This window comes from Chiloscyllium plagiosum, chromosome 34, assembly GCF_004010195.1.
Source record: "Chiloscyllium plagiosum isolate BGI_BamShark_2017 chromosome 34, ASM401019v2, whole genome shotgun sequence".
NCBI classification, from domain to species: domain Eukaryota; kingdom Metazoa; phylum Chordata; class Chondrichthyes; order Orectolobiformes; family Hemiscylliidae; genus Chiloscyllium; species Chiloscyllium plagiosum.
In genome coordinates, this window is record NC_057743.1 from 20197564 (window position 1) to 20217842 (window position 20279).

Consider the following 20279-nt stretch of genomic DNA (forward strand, 5'->3'; position numbering starts at 1 on the left):
GATAAAAGAACTAATATAGGAACCCATTGCAACAGGGACCACTAAGTCGTGTACTGCAAAGATTGAAAACATTTATCAACTCCACTGAATCAGGTCCCAAAGAGATTGTCCCACTAACATGCCATCCTGATCATTACTTGGCAACATGTCATTTCCACATACTATCGTGGTTAGGAGTACTTTGCTATATTTTGACAAAGGACACATAACTGCAATACTTCAGTGACAACATAATATGTTAGACAATGGAAATCAAATCTTTGGGTTAAAATCAGTAACATTCCAGCTTTCCCGACTGCTTAATAGGTAAATGAAACATCAATGTAACATTCATCTGCACAGACCAAGATCATCTCAGGACTGATTCTGGTCTATGTTAGCTGATCCAAGCCAGGACACAGTGGCCTTTTTCACAGGATGGGGAAAAAAATAAATTCCACTCCTGACTGCTATCCAGTGATATCAATCTGTCCACACTGAGCAAATAAAATTTCAAGTCAGACAATGATGCCCTCCATAGTTGAGCAACCTGCCAACACTCGGTCAAGTTCCTAAGGAAAGAAGGGTCCATTTGGCTATTTATAAGCCCCTTGCTCCTGTACGATCATACACCAACAAAACTTCATTCCCTCAGGAGCAAAGAGGTGAAAGGGTACAAAGAAAATCTAAGGATCCTAATGTTTTGTAATTTTGACATGATCAGCAATTCATTATACATTTAGAACTCCAGTAATTGCTATGCATTCCTTGTTTATGCTGATCATAAAGTCCAGAGCAGAATACTGTCAGATTATACAGCTTGGGATCCAACTCATTATAAAAACGTGACATTTCCATGCTAACATTGTAAGGGTTGCCAACTTTTCCACAGATTACAACCTCTACTCCTGGCTGATTTTTAATCGCAGCTCCTGTCAAACCTTGTACTTATTAATTTGATTTCACAGGTCTGACATGCCAATGCAGGTATTCAACTGCAAGTGAACTCAACCCATCCAATAAATATACAGAGGAATCTCAATTATCCGGTATTCGATTATCCGAATATCAGATTATCTGGCAAGATTGCAAGTTCCCGATGCTTAGCTAAACTATGTTATCCAGCATTCAATTATCCAGAATTTGATTAACTGAATGAAATACTCGGAGGGTCGGTGTGGACTTGTTGGGCTGAAGGGCCTGTTTCCACACTGTAGGGAATCTAATCTAATCTAACTCACCGCCAGTTTCCTTCTATAATCGAGGTTCCTCTATAGTTTGGTGCAAAACTGAACAGGAATAAAGAACAGCCATCTTCTAGTCATTGTAGTTCATTCAGCAATTAATAGCTGACTCAGTGTTGCAAGACTGTCAGTGACAACCCAGAATGTCAACATTCATCCATGCTGAACTGATAAGTCATCTTGTTGCCTTAAGCAACCTTTTAACAATTCTCTTGCCCAGACTTCTTGTTGAGTTATTACCAGTTAAGGGATTGGAGAAAACCTTCACACCCATTTGAACACTGGCTGCAATTATGGAACTGCAGGAGTCAGAATATTGCAATGGTTGTGGTGACCCAACACATTTGGCCCAGTGTTGACAAATCACTACCTTCAAGACATATGTTAAGAACAGAGTGCTCCAGAGAAGAGGCTGTAGCGACCTCAGCAAGTACTGTAAGGTTCTCAACGGTGGTGTGGTGCAGGGACTAGTCCTGCTGTCACTTGATCTTGATACCAAAGATGTTCAGCCACTCCATTCAGTATGTGCTCTACCTCCAGCAGCCCTGCTTTGCCATCAAGCGTTTTTCCATCTGACAAGCGTGGGCCATTGATGCTCTTCATTTTGAAGACAGGCAGGTGCCATGTCTGCTGGAAATCACGAAGTTCCCTGTCAGTGACATCAGTATGCATGTACTGGTCAAATCTGTTCACATTCAGTTAGGGAAAATTAGTAGACATTGAATGTTTTTTTTGCATGCACATCAACAGAAACTATCAAAAGTTATACTTATCCTTCCAAATAACTGTGAAGCTTGTAATGTCATTCCAGTCAAGATGTCACTCCAAAACTATTATAAAACAATGAATTACCCTCAAGGAGAAGAAGAAAAAACAGAAAAGGCATTGAATGTCTATAGCAGTAGCAGTGAGGGGCATTGCAAATAAACTACAATACATTCAGGCTAAAGAAAAAAGAAAAAAACAATCAACTAAGATTCCCATTTGTTGAATGGTATTCAGTGTCTCTTGCTGAAAAAAGAAAAAATATAATACTGGGTTAGGACAAGATTAGATTTAACTGTGAGGTCTTCATGGTCAAGCCGTGTGTTGATATTAAGCTCACATGAAAAATGATCACCAAAGTAAACAAGGTTGTTGGTTCCCGGCAGGAGCTGGAGATTTTAGAAGTGGGGAGGGGGCTAGAACTGAAAAAGAAAACCAGTATTTTAAAATGAAAATGTCCTCCTATTATAGGCAAAAGTACACAGAATTGAAATTTGGCAAAATTGAAGCTTTTCACTGTATTTTACTATGTTGTCCATTGTAGACTACAAGCATCAATAAATCATCATTCAAAATGTCTTTCAAAATCCTTCAACAGCTGATTGAGAGCATACAACAAATTCAAGTTTGGCTAAAAACTATCACAAAGTCAAGATAATAAAGTAATCAATAAAACTTTGATACATCGGCCCAGATTTTTGTCATGAGAGTGGCAGAAACCACCGGAAACCAGAATTCCCTCCCACTAAATGTGCCCTTTCCGATTTTGACTGACTTCAACACTGCATGGTTCACAGAAACAGCTGCGACACAGAATTTCACAGAATCCCTACAGTGTAGAAACAGGCCCTTCGGCCCAACATGTCCACACCGACCCTCCAAAGAGTAACCCACCCAGACCCATTCCCCTTACCATATTACTCTAAATTTACCCCTGACTAATGCACCTAACCTACACATTCCTGAACACTATGGGCAATTTAGCATGACCAATTCATTTAACCTGCACATTTTTGGATTGTGGGAGGAAACCAGAGCATCCAGAGTAAACTCACGCAGACACGGGGAGAATGTGCACAGTCACCTGAGGCTGGAATCGAACCTGGGTCCCTGGCACTGTGAGGCAGTGGTGCTAAGCACTGAGCCACCGTGCCACCCAGCTGTATTCATTTAATTTCAATTTCTCAGTTGTCTGCAGTCCAAGATGTGCAGAGCAAACTAGATCAGAGTATGTCTAATCAGCGAATTTACTTTGGACAGCTAGAATACCCCTTTGAAGATGTGAGGTATGACTGTGGATATGGCCCTGGGACACATTAAGCGAAGGGATCTTTACAAGAAATAGAAAATACATTGCTTAAAAAGTGCATACACTCATTGAAACTGACAAACAACTTTGACTTCAAATATTTCTTTTTGTGATTAATTAAATGGATGTCATTGTAGCAAACGTGTTTTTAAAAACTCAGTGGGAGGGACTTCTTTAAAAAAATAGTAAAGTCAACAGTAGACACAATGTAATTTTATATCAGCATGGTTCTTGAGGTTTGCCCATGGTGTATACAGGTAAGTTTACATGAAGCGAGAAGGGATTGTGTGCGCGCGCATTTGAGAGCAAGAACGTGTGTGTGAGTGAGTAAATGGGGGGGGGAGTGGTGGTGTGAGGACTGAAATAAGTATGACATTGGGTGCGTGGGCACAAGTTAGCATAGGGCTTATAAAATGGCCAAGATGTTGAATGCAGGGCAATAAATTGGCATAGGATGTGTTAGGAACCAAGGGCAATGGGTGGAAGGAAAAGGATAATAGGGGACATCAGGAGCCATGGAGGTTGGTAGAAGGGCATGGGATTGGCATGGATGCAACATGAAGAATGTGTCGGAGGGGTTGAAAGGTAACAGATGGGGAGATGTTTTAGCTTCATTTAGTTTTTATTAAAGTGCACTGTTGTGCAGGTGCCTGTAATGCCAGACTGTGCCTGCAGCCAATTGATTCGGCTTTTGTTCTAGGGTCACCAGGCCCACCTCTAAACAAATTCTAGATTGAAAACCTAACCTTCTAGGGCATTTATCTTCCCGGGTTGTGTTAGCAGAGTCAGTAATAGTCTCGTCATTTCTGGGAGCGAGAATCAGTGGCATAAAAACTGTGACTTGCTTCATAATCAGAGACACATTAAAGGTTTTTAAATATCAGCTGTTAGTTGAAAGAATTATAATCTGAACTGCTTTGATGATTAAGGATACTTGGTTCCAATCACAATTTTAACAATCTTCTCAGAATCATCCACGATCCGTGAGATTTGACTAGGCAAATCGTTGAATGATGAACGATCAGTGAAGGAGAAAAGAAACAAGATGGCATCAGCCTTGTCCTTACAGGCCTGAGAGGAAGAAAATATATGATTCAAGGATTGCTCACTATAAACAGTACATTCAATGGTGTTTTCAATTTCAGCCAATACCATAACATCTCACTCTTGTATGGTTGACAAGGGCTGTAAAATCATAACCAAAATGCACAGTCACCTCTGTTCAGCACACAAAGAAAAGAGTAAAAAAACTGGGCAACTCAAGTGAAGAGTCAAGATCTTCAAATTGAAAATGCAGAGCAAAGTTGAGCTATTGCTGCATCACTGCCAAATAGAAACAGAAACAGTACATCAAACCTGTTCCATGGCTGCTAATGTGGTTACATCCTTCCATTTCCAGTAATTTTGCTTAGCACCTCATCTGAACTGAGAGAAAAAGGGAAGAGTACACCATTCAATTACATCAAGGCTATCTTTGACCTTAATTGCACTCCACTACCCGACATGCATATTCTTTGTTCCTCCAAAGTTGAAAAGTGAATTAGTCTCAGCCTGGAATATACTGAACAGCTACACAGCCATCGATCCCTGGCATAGTGAATTCCACAGGTTTTCAAACCATAAGTGAGGTAATTTTTCATCTCTGTCCTAAATGGCTGATCCATTACACTGAGATTATGCCCCTTATTTCTAGTCTCTCTAGCCAGGAGAAACAGCCTCTCAGCATCTACCTGTCAAATCCTTTCAAGAATCTTTTGTTTCAATGAGATTGCTTGTTATTCTTCTAAACTCCAGTGTGTACAAGCCCATTCTACCTAGTCTTTCCTCATAGTATAGCACTCTTATTCCAAGAGCCAATCCAGCAATTTTCATTATGAAGTTGGCATAGGAATTAAAATGAATTTGTAAAGATAAGGGCAGAATTTGACAACTTCAAAATGGGGACTTAATTAAATTAGTCCACCTGGTCCAATTATCTTATATTCCCTAACCTCACCAGAAAAATACAGCTGGTCTCAATTCCCATTGTGCAGCATTATGGAAGTCAAGCACTTTATTATTAAAACATTTTTCAGACAGTGCAAACTTCATTTTGCTACAATTTTTGGTTATGCTTTTCTAAAGCATATTGTTTAAAGTTACAATGTTAAAAAGTTAGGTTTTCAAGTATAAATTGGATACAGATTTAATTAGGCAAAAGTAGAAGCAGCAGATCCTGAATACATTATTCAAATCAGCCTTTCAACCTGAAGACATTAGAGAAAAATATGATTCAATCAAAATGCCTCAAGTACTAAAGTCATCAAATTGAGTGCTATGACAAAGCTCAGTGCCCAGACACCAGCTAAGCTCAATTAACAGCACTCCTGTTTCTTAGTCAGCAGATTGTAGATTGAAGTATCACTCATGCCAAAAACCTAGTATAATGCTGAGGGATATGCATGGCATTAAACAAAGGCCCCTTCTGACCTGTTTACTGGTTTGGACTATTCATCTAATTACTGCTTACCTCTCTACAGAGCATCATATAATACAAAACATTGCTTGGTTGAAACTCATTAACATTTTCACATAAATACAGGATATCAGTCCAAAGTTTTTCAGGGGATGCACTAAAACTAAAGCATAAGGGTTACCACTGGATATAAACATTTCACTCAGATTTTCAGAAAACACTTGTATTTGCAAAGCTTTTAAGGATTTAACGACACACACAAGTTATGGGTAAACAGTTGTCATTCAGGATCAGAGTGTACATAGAACAAAGGTCCTCAATGTTGTGCCGACCTTTTATCTGACTCTAAAATCAAACTAACCTCCACACCCTTCATTTTACTCTCATCCATATGCTTACCCATGTGTAGCTGACTTTCTTTGTTCTTTTTGGGGCACCAATGAATAGAAAGCTTGCTGTGATACCCACTGCTTACAAAACCAAAAGATGATATGGAGCACTCTGCTGTTTATAATATCATAAAAGTTGCTGATGGATCAAGTTGGATGAATTAACTAAGAAATGCCAGATAAGATTTTTAATTGGGGGGAGGCAGTGGCCTAATGGTATTATCTACAGATCCAGGTAGTGTTCTGGGGTTCAAATCCCATCATGGCAGGCAGTGGAATTTGAATGAAATAAAAATGTGAAATTAAGAGTGATGATGATGATGATGATGATGATAACCATGAATCCATTGTCGCTTTCTGGAAAAACCCATCTGGTTCACTAATATCCTTTAGAGAAGGAAAGTGCCATCCTTACGTGGTCTGGCCTACACCTGATTCCAGACCCCCAGCAATTACAGATGGGCAATAAATACTTGCCTAGCCAGCGAAACCCCATCCCACGAATTAATACAAAATAAGCAAGGTGCAACCAAAGCTTCATCGATTTGCAATACCATCATCAAAACTGTTATTTAATTCGTGTTGCATGCAAGTTTTAAGGTGCTTGATAAAACACCACATAATAGTCTTGTTAACAAAACTGAAACCTATGGTGTTAAATGCATAGTTGCAATGTGAATACAAAATTGGCTGAAAAAAAGAGAGTAGTGCTGAACAATTATTTATCAGACTGGGAGGTATAAGCAATAGTATCCCCAGGGATCAGTATTAGGATTACTATATTGTTTTGATATACAGAATCCCTACAATGTGGAAGCAAGTCATTTGGTCCATTGAGTCCACACTAACCCTCCAAAGAAACATGTTAATGATATTAAAGCTATTGCACTTTTTGTTATATGTTAATTTCAGAGGCTGGTGCTGAGGGCATCATTCTAAGTTTGCAGCTAACACAAAACTTGGAAGTGTATCAACGATGACAGTGGCAAACATCAGGAGGACACAGACAAGGCAGACATACAGCAGCTAAAATAATGCTGTGTAGTAAGGAATTTTAGAAGGAAAATAGAGAAGTAATATACACTGCACTAAATAATTTGATTTATTTATAGAAATCTTTGAAACCAAAAAAAAGTTTAAAATACGAGATCATGAACGTTATAAATAGAGGCTGAGTGTACAAAATATAGGAAGTTATGCTCAACCCATTATAAATTACTGGTTAGGCCTCAAACCTAAAGAACTGCATTCAATTCTGGGCACCATATTTTAGTATGTGTATCAAACCATGAAGATGTAAATGAGATTTACTAAATTGTACCATGGCTGAGGAACTTCTGTTACATAGTATGTGTAAAGAATCCATGACTATGCGCTTAAGAGAAATACAGATTAAGATTTCATTAACATGTTCAAAATTATGATGAGTTATGACAAAGACACAGGGACAAACCTTTTCCACTGGCAGCAAGGGAATCGGTAACCCAAAAGATTCAGATTTAAGATCATTGGCAAAAAAGACAAGGGAGAAACTCAAGAATAATTATTTTCTTAATCAATTGTGAAGATCTAGAAGATACTGCCTAAAAAAGATGGAGAAGTAGTTTCAGAAATGACTTTCAAAGAGAATTTGATAAATACTCAGTGTGCAGGACTGTGGACAAAGAATTGGATAGTGGAACACTAATTGCATAATTTGAAGATGCCGGTGTTGGACTGAGGTGTACAAAGTTAAAAATCACAACACAAGCTTATAGTCTAACAGGTTTAATTGGAAGCACTAGCTTTTGGAGCGGTGCTCCTTCATCAGGTGATTGTGGAGTAGATGATTGTAAGACACAGAATTTATATCAAAAGTTTACAATGTGATGTAACTGAAATTATACAGTGAATAGTACCTTGATTGTTTGATAAGTCGCTCATATGTTGGAATGACCATGTTAGTTTCACTTCTTTCATATGTAAATCGCAAAACTTTTTTTAAAAAGCAGAGGCTGATAGCCAAGTTTGGTACACATAGGGATGGCCTCAACCTGGACCTTGGGTTCATGTCGCACTACAGGTGACGCCATTGCACTATACACAGACACTCCTACACACACACATGCACCCTCCCACAGACTTATACCCCTTTACACACACACCCACATGCACACATGCATATTTAAGGTTTTGGGGTGAATTTGTACTTGCAAAGTTACATTATACTTTGCTCAAAAACTGCATGAATCCATGTAAGATTCTGTTAATTCATTTTTTAGATTAGAATCAGTCTAAACATTATGGCACAGACAGCAGCACACAGAGGTGCTAATACTCAATATATTATCTGGGCTGACACCAATTGTTAAAGTTCACTTGAGAATGTACCAATTTTTTAAAAAACGTTTTGTGATTTACATATGAAAGAAGTGAAACTAACATGGTCATTCTAACAGATGAGATACTCAACAAACAATCAAGGTATTTTTCAATGTATAATTTCAGTTATATCACACTCTAAACTTTTGCTATAAATTCTGTGTCTTACAATTGTGTACTCCACAACCACCTGAAGGAGCAGTGCTCCGAAAGCTAGTGGTTCTAATTAAACCTGCTGGACTATAACCTGATGTTGTATGATTTTTAACTAATTGCATGGCTCTTTTAAAAGCTGGTACAGAAGGTACTTAATGATCTCCTTCTGTGGTGTATGAGTTTCAAGTAAATCAGAGAGCTGGTGAAGTGATTGGGGATGACTCTCCTTTAATTTTTTTTCTCCTCCCCATTAAGTAAAAGCAGCTGTGTTCTGCTGGTATCTAACATGCTGATTCCAGCAGTGTGAAGAGAAGTACTATGTAGGGAATAGTAGGCACATCTCCTGAAACATTGAGTAAGGATTACAAAATGCTATTCCTTTCTAAAATAACCTTTGTCTTTTCAAAGCTGCTCACCCTAATAAGAATATGGGTTCCATGGGCACCAGTCACCTCCAAGACACAGCTAATCTTGGCCAATGACCAAGGTTCATTAGCACAGTCAACCATTGAAAGAAAAGAAACAGGGTCTTACACGGTGAAAAAAGCAGACCTCCAAAACTACATTTTTAGATGCTAAATTATACTTTTGGTTTAGAGTTTGCCAATTGCTTATCATATTTGTACATAAAATGAGGAATGCACCTCCAACAATCAATCTATATATTTCTTTATCTAATAGTTTTGATGCTTTCTTACTGCAAGAATGTGGTCAAATTTCTTCAGGGAGGCCTCACCGCAGTCCCAGAACTGAAAGCGAAACATGATCACTCGACCACTCTCCACCAGCTTTGCTGGCCAATAAACTGTCCTTGTCTGAATTCCTGCATTTAAGACAATCATGAGACTTTATCATTAAAACAAAGATAGATATTCCAATGGAACCCCAAATATTTTGGGATTTTTTTTTCTAATTTTAGGATTTTATTGAAAAATAAAATCAGAGCACAGCATCTTGAAGATGCTTCAACAAACACCGCTGTACAACAATGCTTCCAGAATCTTTGCCCACTGTGACCACATTTCAAGGCTTGAAAATCATCATAACCTCTCAATGAGCTATGATTGGGGGCAAGACTCTGAACAGCAGGGAAGGCAGCTGACCATTGCAGTCTGAGAGCTCAGGACCCCAGAGGTTCTGGCTGATGACCGTGCTTAGGATCCTAACCTCCATATCAAGGAGATCTGCTGTATAGCACAGTACTCTGCACATGCACAAAGTCAATACACCTCTGTTTAAAAACCCACAAGATGTACTGAATCCAATACACTGTGTACACATATATGAACAAAATAATATTGAATCCATATTTACATGTGGCTAGCACGGAAATAGTTATCCATATATGCATTGAAAAATATGCACACTGGAGTATACATACACACATATATGGAAATAGGCTGGAGCGTCACCTGTGGTCTCATGATGAACATTGGAAATTTCTAAACCAGCAAACTTTGCAATTGCTGCTGTTTTTCCTACTCCGCTCTTCCCCGACAGAAAGATCTTGTAACTCGCAATGTCAGGTGCAATCTGTGGAGGGAGCATCGGCCGTTCAAGTAATCCTGGAGGTAAACACACTCATATCAATGCTACCAGAACAAATATTAAGAGGAACAGACACTAACATGTTGACCTGGCAATAGATAGCGCTAGTCTGGATTCCATCAATCCACATTTCCAAAAATTAGAACTTTCGTCAGTTATTCAAAATGCTCCCAAGCTCAAACCATTGTAAGAAGGTCAGTTGCTCTGGTAAAAATGTTTCTCACCACGACAGACAGCAATGATGCAAATAATGAACTAAAGAGTTGGTACGAATTTCAGGATAAATGCACCAAAAACAATCTGATTGGATGACTGCAACCTGTCTAAAACATAGCTAAACTAGACTAAACTAGCTGTTTGTGTATTGTGCTGTGTTCATGCCCCCTGCATTTGTAAGTATGGCACCTTCTCCTCTTGCCTCTAAAATCTGCAGTGAGAAGATATAGGAAGGATAAAATGTGATAACACCACACACCAAGGAAGGGACGGCTAGAAAATGGGAAGCCTCCAGAAATGAGATAACATAAGTCCAGAGACAGCATATTCCTGTTAGGGTGAAAGGAAAAGCTGGTAGGTATAGGGAATGCTGGATAACTACAGAAATTGAGGGTTGGGTTAACAAAGTGAAGGAAGCACATATTAGGTAAAGACAGGAGAGATTGAGTGAATCCTTAGAAGAATATAAAGAAAGTAGGAGTATACTTAAGAGGGAAATCAGGAGGGCAAACAGGGGACATGAGATAGCTTTGGCAAATAGGGTAAAGGAAAATCCAAAGGGTTTTTACAACTATAGTAAGGACAAAAAGGTAACTCGGGAGCAAATAGGGTCCCTCAAAGATCAGCAAGGCAGCCTTTGTGTGGAGCCGCAGGAGGTGGGGGAGATACTAAAGGAATAATTTTCATCAGTGTTTTCAGTGGAGAAGGACGTGGAAGATAGAGAATGTGGGGAAATAGATGGTGACATCTTGAAAAATGTCCACATTACAGAGGACGAAGTGCTGAATGTCTTGAAACACAAAGGCGGATAAATCCCCAGGACCTGATCAGGTGTACCCTAGAACTCTGTGGGAAGCTAGAGAAGTGATTGCTGGGCCTCTTGCTGAGATATTTGTATCAATAGTTACAGGTAAGGTGTCAGAAGATTAGAGGTTGGCTAACGTTGTACTATTATTTAAGAAAGGTGGTAAGGACAAGCCAGGGAACTATAGACCAGTGAGCCTGACGTTGGTGCAGGGCAAGTTGTTGGAGGGAATTCTGAGGGACAGGATTTACACATATTTGGAAAAGTAAGGACTGATTAGGGATAGTCAACATGGCTTTATGTGTGGGAAATCATGTCTCACAAATTTGATTGAGTTTTTAGGCGAAGTAACAAAGAGGATTGATGAAGGCAGAGTGGTGGATGTGATCTATATGGACTTCAGTAAGGCATTCGACAAGGTTCCCCATGGGAGACTGGTTGGCAAGGTTAGGTCTCATGGAATACAGGGAGAACTAGCCATTTGGACACATAACTGGCTCGAAGGTAGAAGATAGAGGGTGGTGCTGAAGGGTTGTTTTTCATACTGGAGGCTGTGGCCAATGGAGTGCCACAAGGATCGGTGCTGATTCCACTACTTTTCGTCATTTATATAAATTATTTGGATGTGAACAAAAGAGGTATCGTTAGTAAGTTTGAAGATTACACCAAAATTGGAGGTGTATTGGACAACAAAGAAGGTTACCTCAGATTACAATAGGATCTTGATCAGATGGGCCAATGAGAAATGGCAGATGGAGTTAATTTAGATAAATACAAGGTGTTGCATTTTGGAAAAGTAAATCTTAGCAGGACTTACACACTTAATGGTCAGGTCCTATTGAGTGTTGCTGAACAAAGAGACCTTGGAGTGCAGGTTCATAGCTCCTTGAAAGTAGAATCGCAGGTAGATAGGATAGCGAAGAAGGCGTTTGGTATGCTTTGCTTTATCGGTCAGAGCATTGAGTATAGGAGTTGAGGGATACAGCAGTTGCAGCTGTACAGGTTAGGCCACTTTTGGAATATTGCATGCAATTCTGGTGTCCTCCCTATCGGAAGGACGTTGTGAAACTTGAAAGGGTTAAGAAAGGTCCTTACAAGGATGTTGCCAGAGTTGGGGGATTTGAGCTATAGGGAGAGGCTGAATAGGCTGGGCATGTTTTCTCTGGAGTGTCGAAGGCTGAGTGGTGACTTTACAGAGGTTTATAAAATCATGAGGGGCATGTATAGGGTAAACAGACAAAGTATTTTCTCTGAGGTGGGACAGTCCAGAACTAGGGGGCATAGGTTTAGGGTGAGAGGGGCTTGAGGTGCAACTTTTTCACGCAGAGGGTGATGCGTGTATGGAATGAGCTGCCAGAGGAAGTGGTGGAGGCTGGTACAATTGCAACATTTAAAAGGGATCTGGATGGGTATATGAATACGAAGGGTTGAGAGTGATTTGAGCCAAGTACTGGCAAATGTGACTAGATTAGGTTTGGATATCTGGTCAGCATGGACGAGTTGGATCGAAAGGTCTGTTTCCGTGCTATACATCTCTATAACTCTAAGTGTGAAATCACCACATGCCCTGGATCAAGGAAGCTGTGGAAAGGAATTAAACAAGTTAAATTCTAAATAATGTAGTTTTAAAAGACCAGCTTGTCTTTTCATGGCCTTCCTTTCAGTTGACTTCGTGGCAATTCTTTTTATACTTACCAAATACTTTCCTCTTGTTTCTGCGCAAGATGCTGGCCAGATATTCCCGGCCATCCACAGAGTTGAGCCAATCAGCTGTTACTAGAGATCCTGACTTCACAAGAACTGCCATTTCTTGGGTGTGCAGCTCAAGGACATCGCATTTCCATCAGAAAACAACCTGAAAAATCAAACAACTATTACTGTTAAATTGCAATTCTTGATGTATACCTCTAAAATGTAAATAAATGGTGCAATGGCTGGGATGGTGATTGGTCATTTCTTTGACCAGAATTCATGCCAAAGCAAAACAAATGTAATTAGTACAAAGTTACCCATTGCCCAGCACCAATTAGCAATCCCAGAGTGACCCTAGGGATTGGATATTTCTTTGAATTATATCTGTCCCAAGCACCTTAACAACTAATATTTATAAACATTCTTGCAAATATTAAAAGAATGAACAAAGGTTCCAATGTCAATAGCGATTTTCTCTACTGGTCACTAGGACTTCTCATTGAATATTACCATTTGTTCAAGATAGCCGATTTATTGTTCAATTTGCAAGTTACATTTTTACCCTTTCTACCCAAAAGCGTTCCCTTTAGGTATACTGGTAAGTTGCAATTAAGACACTTCACTGAGACCTCAGACATCTACCGCAATAAACTCTGTCACTTTCTACTGGAATTTCCTGTCAGCTCTAACAAAAAGCTGGGCCTGGGGCTTTTATGACAGTTTATTCAGTAAATGTACAACTTGATAACAGTAAACCAGAAGGGCCCAGATTGGACCTCTGACATATAACAACCATTCAATGTGCAGCAACTGCAATGATAACATTTGACACGCATCACTGGAGTGAGGAAAGGGAAGAAGGGAAATCAATCTTCAGTGACCTATGTTGAAAGAGGAACATGTACAAACAGGAGATGAGGACAAAATCAAAGGTATTGCCCATTATAGAATTACCAGCCTGAAGAACGTTACAATCATGCAGTCTGGAGAAGCCAAAAATATGGATCAGCCAGAGCAAACATTTTATAAAGAGTGAAGCAGTCAACTTTTTTAATGGAGCTGACAGAGTTGGAAGATGAGCTGGGGTCAAATAGGATGCTGAGGCTGTGAAAGTTCTGGCTAAGCCTGAGAGACTAGCTGAGGAGGAGCTTGAAATATAAAACTGAAAGTCAGCAGTGGATAAAAAGAGGAGGAAATGAATGCAAAGGAGAGAGGATGCGCAGGGTTAATGGGACAGGGTCAGCTGGCCAACCAACGTAAATCAGATTAGTGCCAACGGCACAAGGTCCATTCTTAGTTCTGGTTGAGGTGGACGGCAATATGCTTCCTCTTTGTGATGGAGGCTGCAGTGCTCGGGTTGGAGCTGCCTTTGGGTATGGAAATGAAGAAAAATAAGTCATGGTCTAATGACAGAAATGCGGTAGTCAACCTGCTACTGCAAGCATTTCCAAACAACAACAAAAGAATGACTAGCTTATCTCTTTTTGTGATATAACCCTTCTATTTAAGAAGTGGGCAGAAAGAAAACCAGGAATTATAGACCAGCCAGCCGAACACTGGTAGTGCGGAAAATGCTAGAGTCCGTTATAAAGGATTTAATAGCTAAGCATTTGGAAATAGTGTCAGATTCAGACAGAGTCAGGAATTCTTTGGGGATCTAACTAGTAGAGTCAATGAAAGGGAGCCAGAGATGCGTTTTATTTGGACCTCCAGAAGGCTTTTGACAAAGGGTTCACGCAAGAATTAGAGTGTAAAATTAAAGCGCATAGGTTTGGGAATAGTGTATTGAGATGGATAGAAAACTGGCTGGCAGACAGGAAATAAAAAGCAGGATTAAATGGGCCTTTTCCTTAACGATAGGCAGTAACTAGTCAGTTACTGCAGGGATTAGCACTATGATCCCAGCTACTCATAGCAGAAATTAATGATTTGAATGATGGGCATTTCAACTGCACTTACCCCCACTCTCCCCGCAGCCCTTAATTCCTTGCGTGATCAAGAATTTATCAATCTCTGCCTTGAAGAAATTTAATGTCCCAGCCTCCACTGCGCTCTGTGGCAATAAATTCCACATGTCCACCACTCTCTGGCTGAAGAAATGTCTAATTTTTGTTCTAAATTGACCCCCTCTAACTCTAAGGTTGTGCCCACGGGTCCTAGTCTCCCCAACTAACAGAAACAACTTCCTAGCGTCCACCCTTTCTAAGCCATGCATTATCTTGTGAGTTACTATGAGATCTCCCCTCAACCTTCCAAACTCTAATGAATATAATCCCAGGATCCTCAGCCGTTCATTGTATGTTAGGCCTACCATTCCAAGGATCATCTGTGTGAATCTCCCTGGACACAGTCCAGTGCCAGTATGTCCTTACTGAGGTTTGGGGCCCAAAATTGGACACTATACTAAAAGGGGCCTAAGGAGAGCTTTATAAAGTCTCAGAAGCATATCGCTGCTTTTATATTCTAACCCTCTTGAGATAAATGACAACATTACATTTGCTTTCTTAATCACAGACTCAACCTGCAAGTTAACATATAGAGAATCCGGAACTAGCGCTCCCAGATCCCTTTGTATTTTGCCTTTATGAATTTTCTCAACGTTTAGAAAATAGTCCATGCCTATGTTCTTTTTTCCAAAGTGCAAGGCCTCGAATTTGCTCACGTTGAATTTCATCAGCCATTTCCTGGACCACTCTCCTAAACTGTCTAAATCTTTCTGCAGCCTCCTCAGTACTAGCTGCCTGTCCACCTAATTGGGTATCATTGGCAAACTTTGCCAGAATGCCCCCAGTCCCTTCATCCAGATCATTAATATATAAAGTGAACAGCTGGGATCCCAATACTGAACCCTTCGGGACACCGCTTGTCACCAGCTGCCATTCCAAAAAAGAATCATTTATCCCAATTATCTGCCTTCTGTGAGACAGCCAATCCTCAATCCATGCAAGGAGCTCACCTCGAACACCATGGGCCCTCACCTTACTCAGCAGCCTCCCGTGAGGCACCTTATCAAAGGCCTTTTGGAAGTCTAGATTGATAACATCCACTGGGTTTCCCTGGTCTAACCTACTTGTCACTTCTTCAAAGAATTCTAACAGGTTTGTCAGGCATGACCCCCCCCCCCACCCCCCTTACTAAATCCATGCTGACTTGTTCTAATCTGACCCTGCACTTCCAAGAATTTAGAAATCTCATCCTTAACTATGGATTCTAGAATTTTACCAACAACCGAGGTTAGGCTAATTGGCCTTGAATTTTCCATTTTTTGTCTTGATCCTTTCTTGAACAAGAGAGTTACAAGAGCGATTTTCCAATCATCTGGGACTTTCTCTGATTCCAGTGACTTTTGAAAGATCACAACCAATGCCTCTGCTATTCCTCAGCCACCTCCCTCAGAACACTAGGATGAAACCCATCCGGGCCAGAACATTTCTCAATTTTTAGACCTTTTAACTTTTCTAGCACTCTCTTTTGTAATGGCTACCATATTCAACTCTGCCTCCAACTCTCCTTAATTTTGGGATATTACTTATATCTTCCACAGTGAAGACTGATGCAAAATACTTATTACGTTCTTCAACTATTTCCTTATTTCCCAGCACTAGCCTTCCTGCATCAATTTGGAGTAGCCCAATGTCTACTTTTACCTCTTGTTTGTTCCTTACGCATTGAAAGAAACTCTTACTATCATTTCTAATATTACTGGCTAGCCTACCTTCATATTTGGTCCTCTCCTTCCTTATTTCTCTCTTTGTTGTCCTCTGTTTTTATAGTCTTACCAATCTTCTGATTTCACAGTGCTCTTGGCCACATTATAGGCTCTCTCTTTTTCTTTGATACATTTCCTGACTTCCTTTGTCAGCCATGGCTGTCTAATTCCCCCCCCAGGATAATCTTTCTTTTCTTTGGGATGAACCTCTGTACTGTGTCCTCAATTACACCCAGAGACTCCTGCCACTGTTGCTCTACTCTCTTCCCCTCTAAGCTCTGCTTCCACTCGATTTTCATCAGTTCCTCTCTCAGGCCCCTGTAATTACCTTTATTTAACTGTAACACCATTACATCTGATTTTGCTTTCTCTCTTTCAAATTGCAGCCTGAACTCTACCGTATTATGCTTGCAGCCTCCTAAGTGTTCCCTTACTTTAAAGATCTTTTATAAAGTCTGGCTCACTACATAGCACTAAGTCCAGAATAGCCTGCTCCCTTGTGGGCTCCATCAGAAGCTGTTCCAAAACACCATCCTGTAAAGCATTCCGTGAATTCCCTTTCTTTGGATCCAGTCCACCTGCATATTGAAGATCCTATGATTACCGTGACCTTGCCTTTCTGACATGCCCTATCTAGTTCCCAGTACGTCTTGTGCCCCTGGACCTGACCACTGTTAGGAGGTCTGTACATAACTCCCATTATGGTTTTTTTGCCTTTGTGGTTCCTCAACTCCACCCACACAGACTCCACATCCTTTGACCCTATGTCATTCAGTGCCATAGATTTAATTTCATTCTTAACTAACAAGGCAACCCTGCCCCTCTACCCACTTCCCTGTCTTTTTTTGATAAGTTGTAAATCCTTGGATTTTTAACTACAAATCCTGAACCCCCTGCAACCACTCTCTATGATGCCTATCACATCATAGTCATTCATGATGATTTGTGCTGTTAATTCATCTACTTTGTTATGACTACGAGCATTCATGTAAAGCACCTTAATGCTAATTTTCTTATCCTCGTGATTTCCAACATCTCTAGTGATATGTCCTAAGTTATCCTTCCTTTTTGCTTCATTCCTTGTCTGCCTGCACATATGCTAACCTGCTGCTTATCTCTCTACTTGAATCAATACTCCTTGTCGCTTTCCCTTTCCCTCCAAATTCAAAAGTTTAAAGTCCTAGTGACCACCCTATTTATCCTTTTGGCTAGAACACTGATTCCAGATCGGTTCAGGTGGAATCCGCCCCATTGGCACAGATTCCCCCAGTTCCAAAACTGATGCCAATGTCCCATGAAACGGAATCCCTCTTTCTCACATCAATCTCTTAGCCGCATGCTTCCTTCCCTAATTTTCTTATCCCTACACCAATTAGCATGTGGCCTGGGCAGTAATCCAGAGATTATGACCCTCAAGGACCTGTTCTTCAATTTCCTTCCTAGTGCTTATGGGATAAAGGGATTTGAGTTCAGAAGCAGGGACGTTTTGCTACAATTTTACACTGTCTTGGTGAGAACACATCTGGATGTAGGTTTGCTCGCTGAGCTGGAAGGTTCAGTTCCAGACATTTCGTCACCCTACTAGGTAACATCTTTAGTGGGCCTCCGGGCGAAGCACTGCTGATGATTCCTGCTTTCTATTTATATATTTGGGTTTCTTTGGGTTAGTGATGTCATTTCTGGTGGTGATGTCATTTCCTGTACTTTTTCTCAGGGGTGGTAGATGGGGTCTAACTCGATGTGTTTGTTGATAGAGTTCCGGTTGGAATGCCGTGCTTCTAGGAATTCTCGTGCATGTCTCTGTTTGGCTTGTCCTAGGGTGGATGTGTTGTCCCAGTCGAAGTGGTGTCCTTACTTATCTGTGTGTAAGGATACTAGTGAGAGGGGGTCATGTCGTTTTGTGGCTAGTAAATGTTCATAGATCCAGGTGGCTAGTTTTCTGCCTGTTTGTCCAATGTAGTGTTAGTTACAGTTCTTGCACGGTATTTTGTAAATGATATTAGTTTTGCTTGTTGAATGTATAGGGTCTTTCAAGTTCATTAGCTGCTGTTTTAGTGTATTGGTGGGTTTGTGGGCTACCATGATACCAAGGGGTCTGAATAGTCTGGCAGTCATTTCCAAGATGCCTTTGATGGAGGGGAGAGTGGCTAGGGTTTCTGGACGTGTTTTGTCTGCGTGTTTGGGTTTGTTGCTGAGAAATCTGCAGACTCTGTTCATTGGGTACCTATTCTTTTTGAATACATGGTATGGGTGATTTTTCTCTGCTCTGCGTAGTTCCTCTGTGCTGCAGTGTGTATTGGCTCGTTGAAATAATGTTCTGATGCAGCTCAGCAAGCAAACCTACATCCAGAACCTCAACCTGAGCTATAAATCTTCTCAAAACTCACTAACACACCTTGAGTATTTTATGCATTTTTAGTCTCCTTATCTGAGAAAAGATGTGCTTGCTATAGAGGGATTGCAATGAATATTTATCAGACTGATTCTTGGGATGATAGAACACATGCAGAGAGATTTACCAGGTGATATCTGACAGAGACTTAAAAGTTTGACAGGACTAGACTGGGTAGATACACGAAGAACGCTCCCAATGGAGGGGGAGTCATGAACCAGGAAGCACAGTATAAACAAATTGGGTAAACCACTTGGGACTGAGATGAGGAGAAATGTCTTCAACCAGACAGTGGTGAGCCTGTGGAATTCACTACCACAGAAAGCAAGCAAGGCCAAAGCCGTTGTACGATTTCAAGAAGGAGTTGAATACTGTACAGCACTTTGGCTAAAGAGTATGAGAGTGTGATGCTGGAAAAGCACAGCCGGTCAGGCAACTTCCGAGGAGCAGGAGAGTTGATGTTTCGAGCATAAGCTATTCATCAGGAATGAGCACCTCATTCCTGATGCAGAACTTAAGCTCGAAATGTCGATTCTCCCGATCCTCGGATGCTGCCTGACCGGCTTTTCTTTTCCAGCATCACACTCTTCGACTCTGATCTCCAGCATCTGCAGTCCTCACTTTCTCCTCAAAAGTATGAGTAAAGCAGGATCAGTCATGATGGCACAGCAGGCTTGGACAGCCAAATGGTTGACTCTTGCTCCTATGATGTTAATTGAGGTCAGGACACTGGGTATAATTCCCCTTATTTCTTCAAAACTGCGACAAGGAATTTTTTACAACAATCCAAGTGGCAGGCAGAGCCTTCACTTAACATCTTATTCAAAAGACAGCAATTCTGACAGTTAAGCACTCCATCAGGACTGCACAGGAATGTCAGGGGCGAGTGACTATTATTTGTGTGAGGAAACAGATATGAGCCATCCCATGTCAGTGCTTACATTCAACCTTATTCAGTGCTAAGCTCTTCACAATGCTATCTTACCCATATGTCCTAGCACCAGCTTACGTGACACTCAAGCCCCAGTGATAGCCTTTTTAAAACTCTAACCGAGACCTGAGCCTCTGCCAAAGACGTGTTTCTGCAGGCTCCATCTTCAGCAAAATCCCCAAACTCCAGAATCAGTTCGATTAAACTGCCCCCTTCCCGTGAACCGGTTCTATCAACCCCCCCGCTTCCCCTGAACTGGTCCATCAACTCCTAGTCCCCTGAACCAGTCCCATCAAACTCCCCGTCCCCTGAACCAGTCCCATCAACC

The 20279-nt window shown here is 40.7% G+C and overlaps 1 protein-coding gene across 1 annotated transcript in view; it reads right to left on the reverse strand.

Annotated features, from left to right (window-relative positions):
- Positions 1-1179: 1179 nt before the first annotated feature.
- Positions 1180-20279, reverse strand: part of cplane2 (ciliogenesis and planar polarity effector 2) — a 19964-nt gene continuing 864 nt past the window's right edge. The window contains exons 2-6 of the mRNA XM_043675754.1: positions 12923-13082; positions 10071-10223; positions 9357-9481; positions 4232-4368; positions 1180-1908 (exon numbers count right to left, since the gene is read on the reverse strand). Of these exons, the coding sequence (XP_043531689.1) occupies positions 1668-1908; positions 4232-4368; positions 9357-9481; positions 10071-10223; positions 12923-13034 (768 nt within the window). The 5' untranslated portion in view covers positions 13035-13082 and the 3' untranslated portion in view covers positions 1180-1667. The remainder of the gene's footprint in view (positions 1909-4231; positions 4369-9356; positions 9482-10070; positions 10224-12922; positions 13083-20279) is intronic.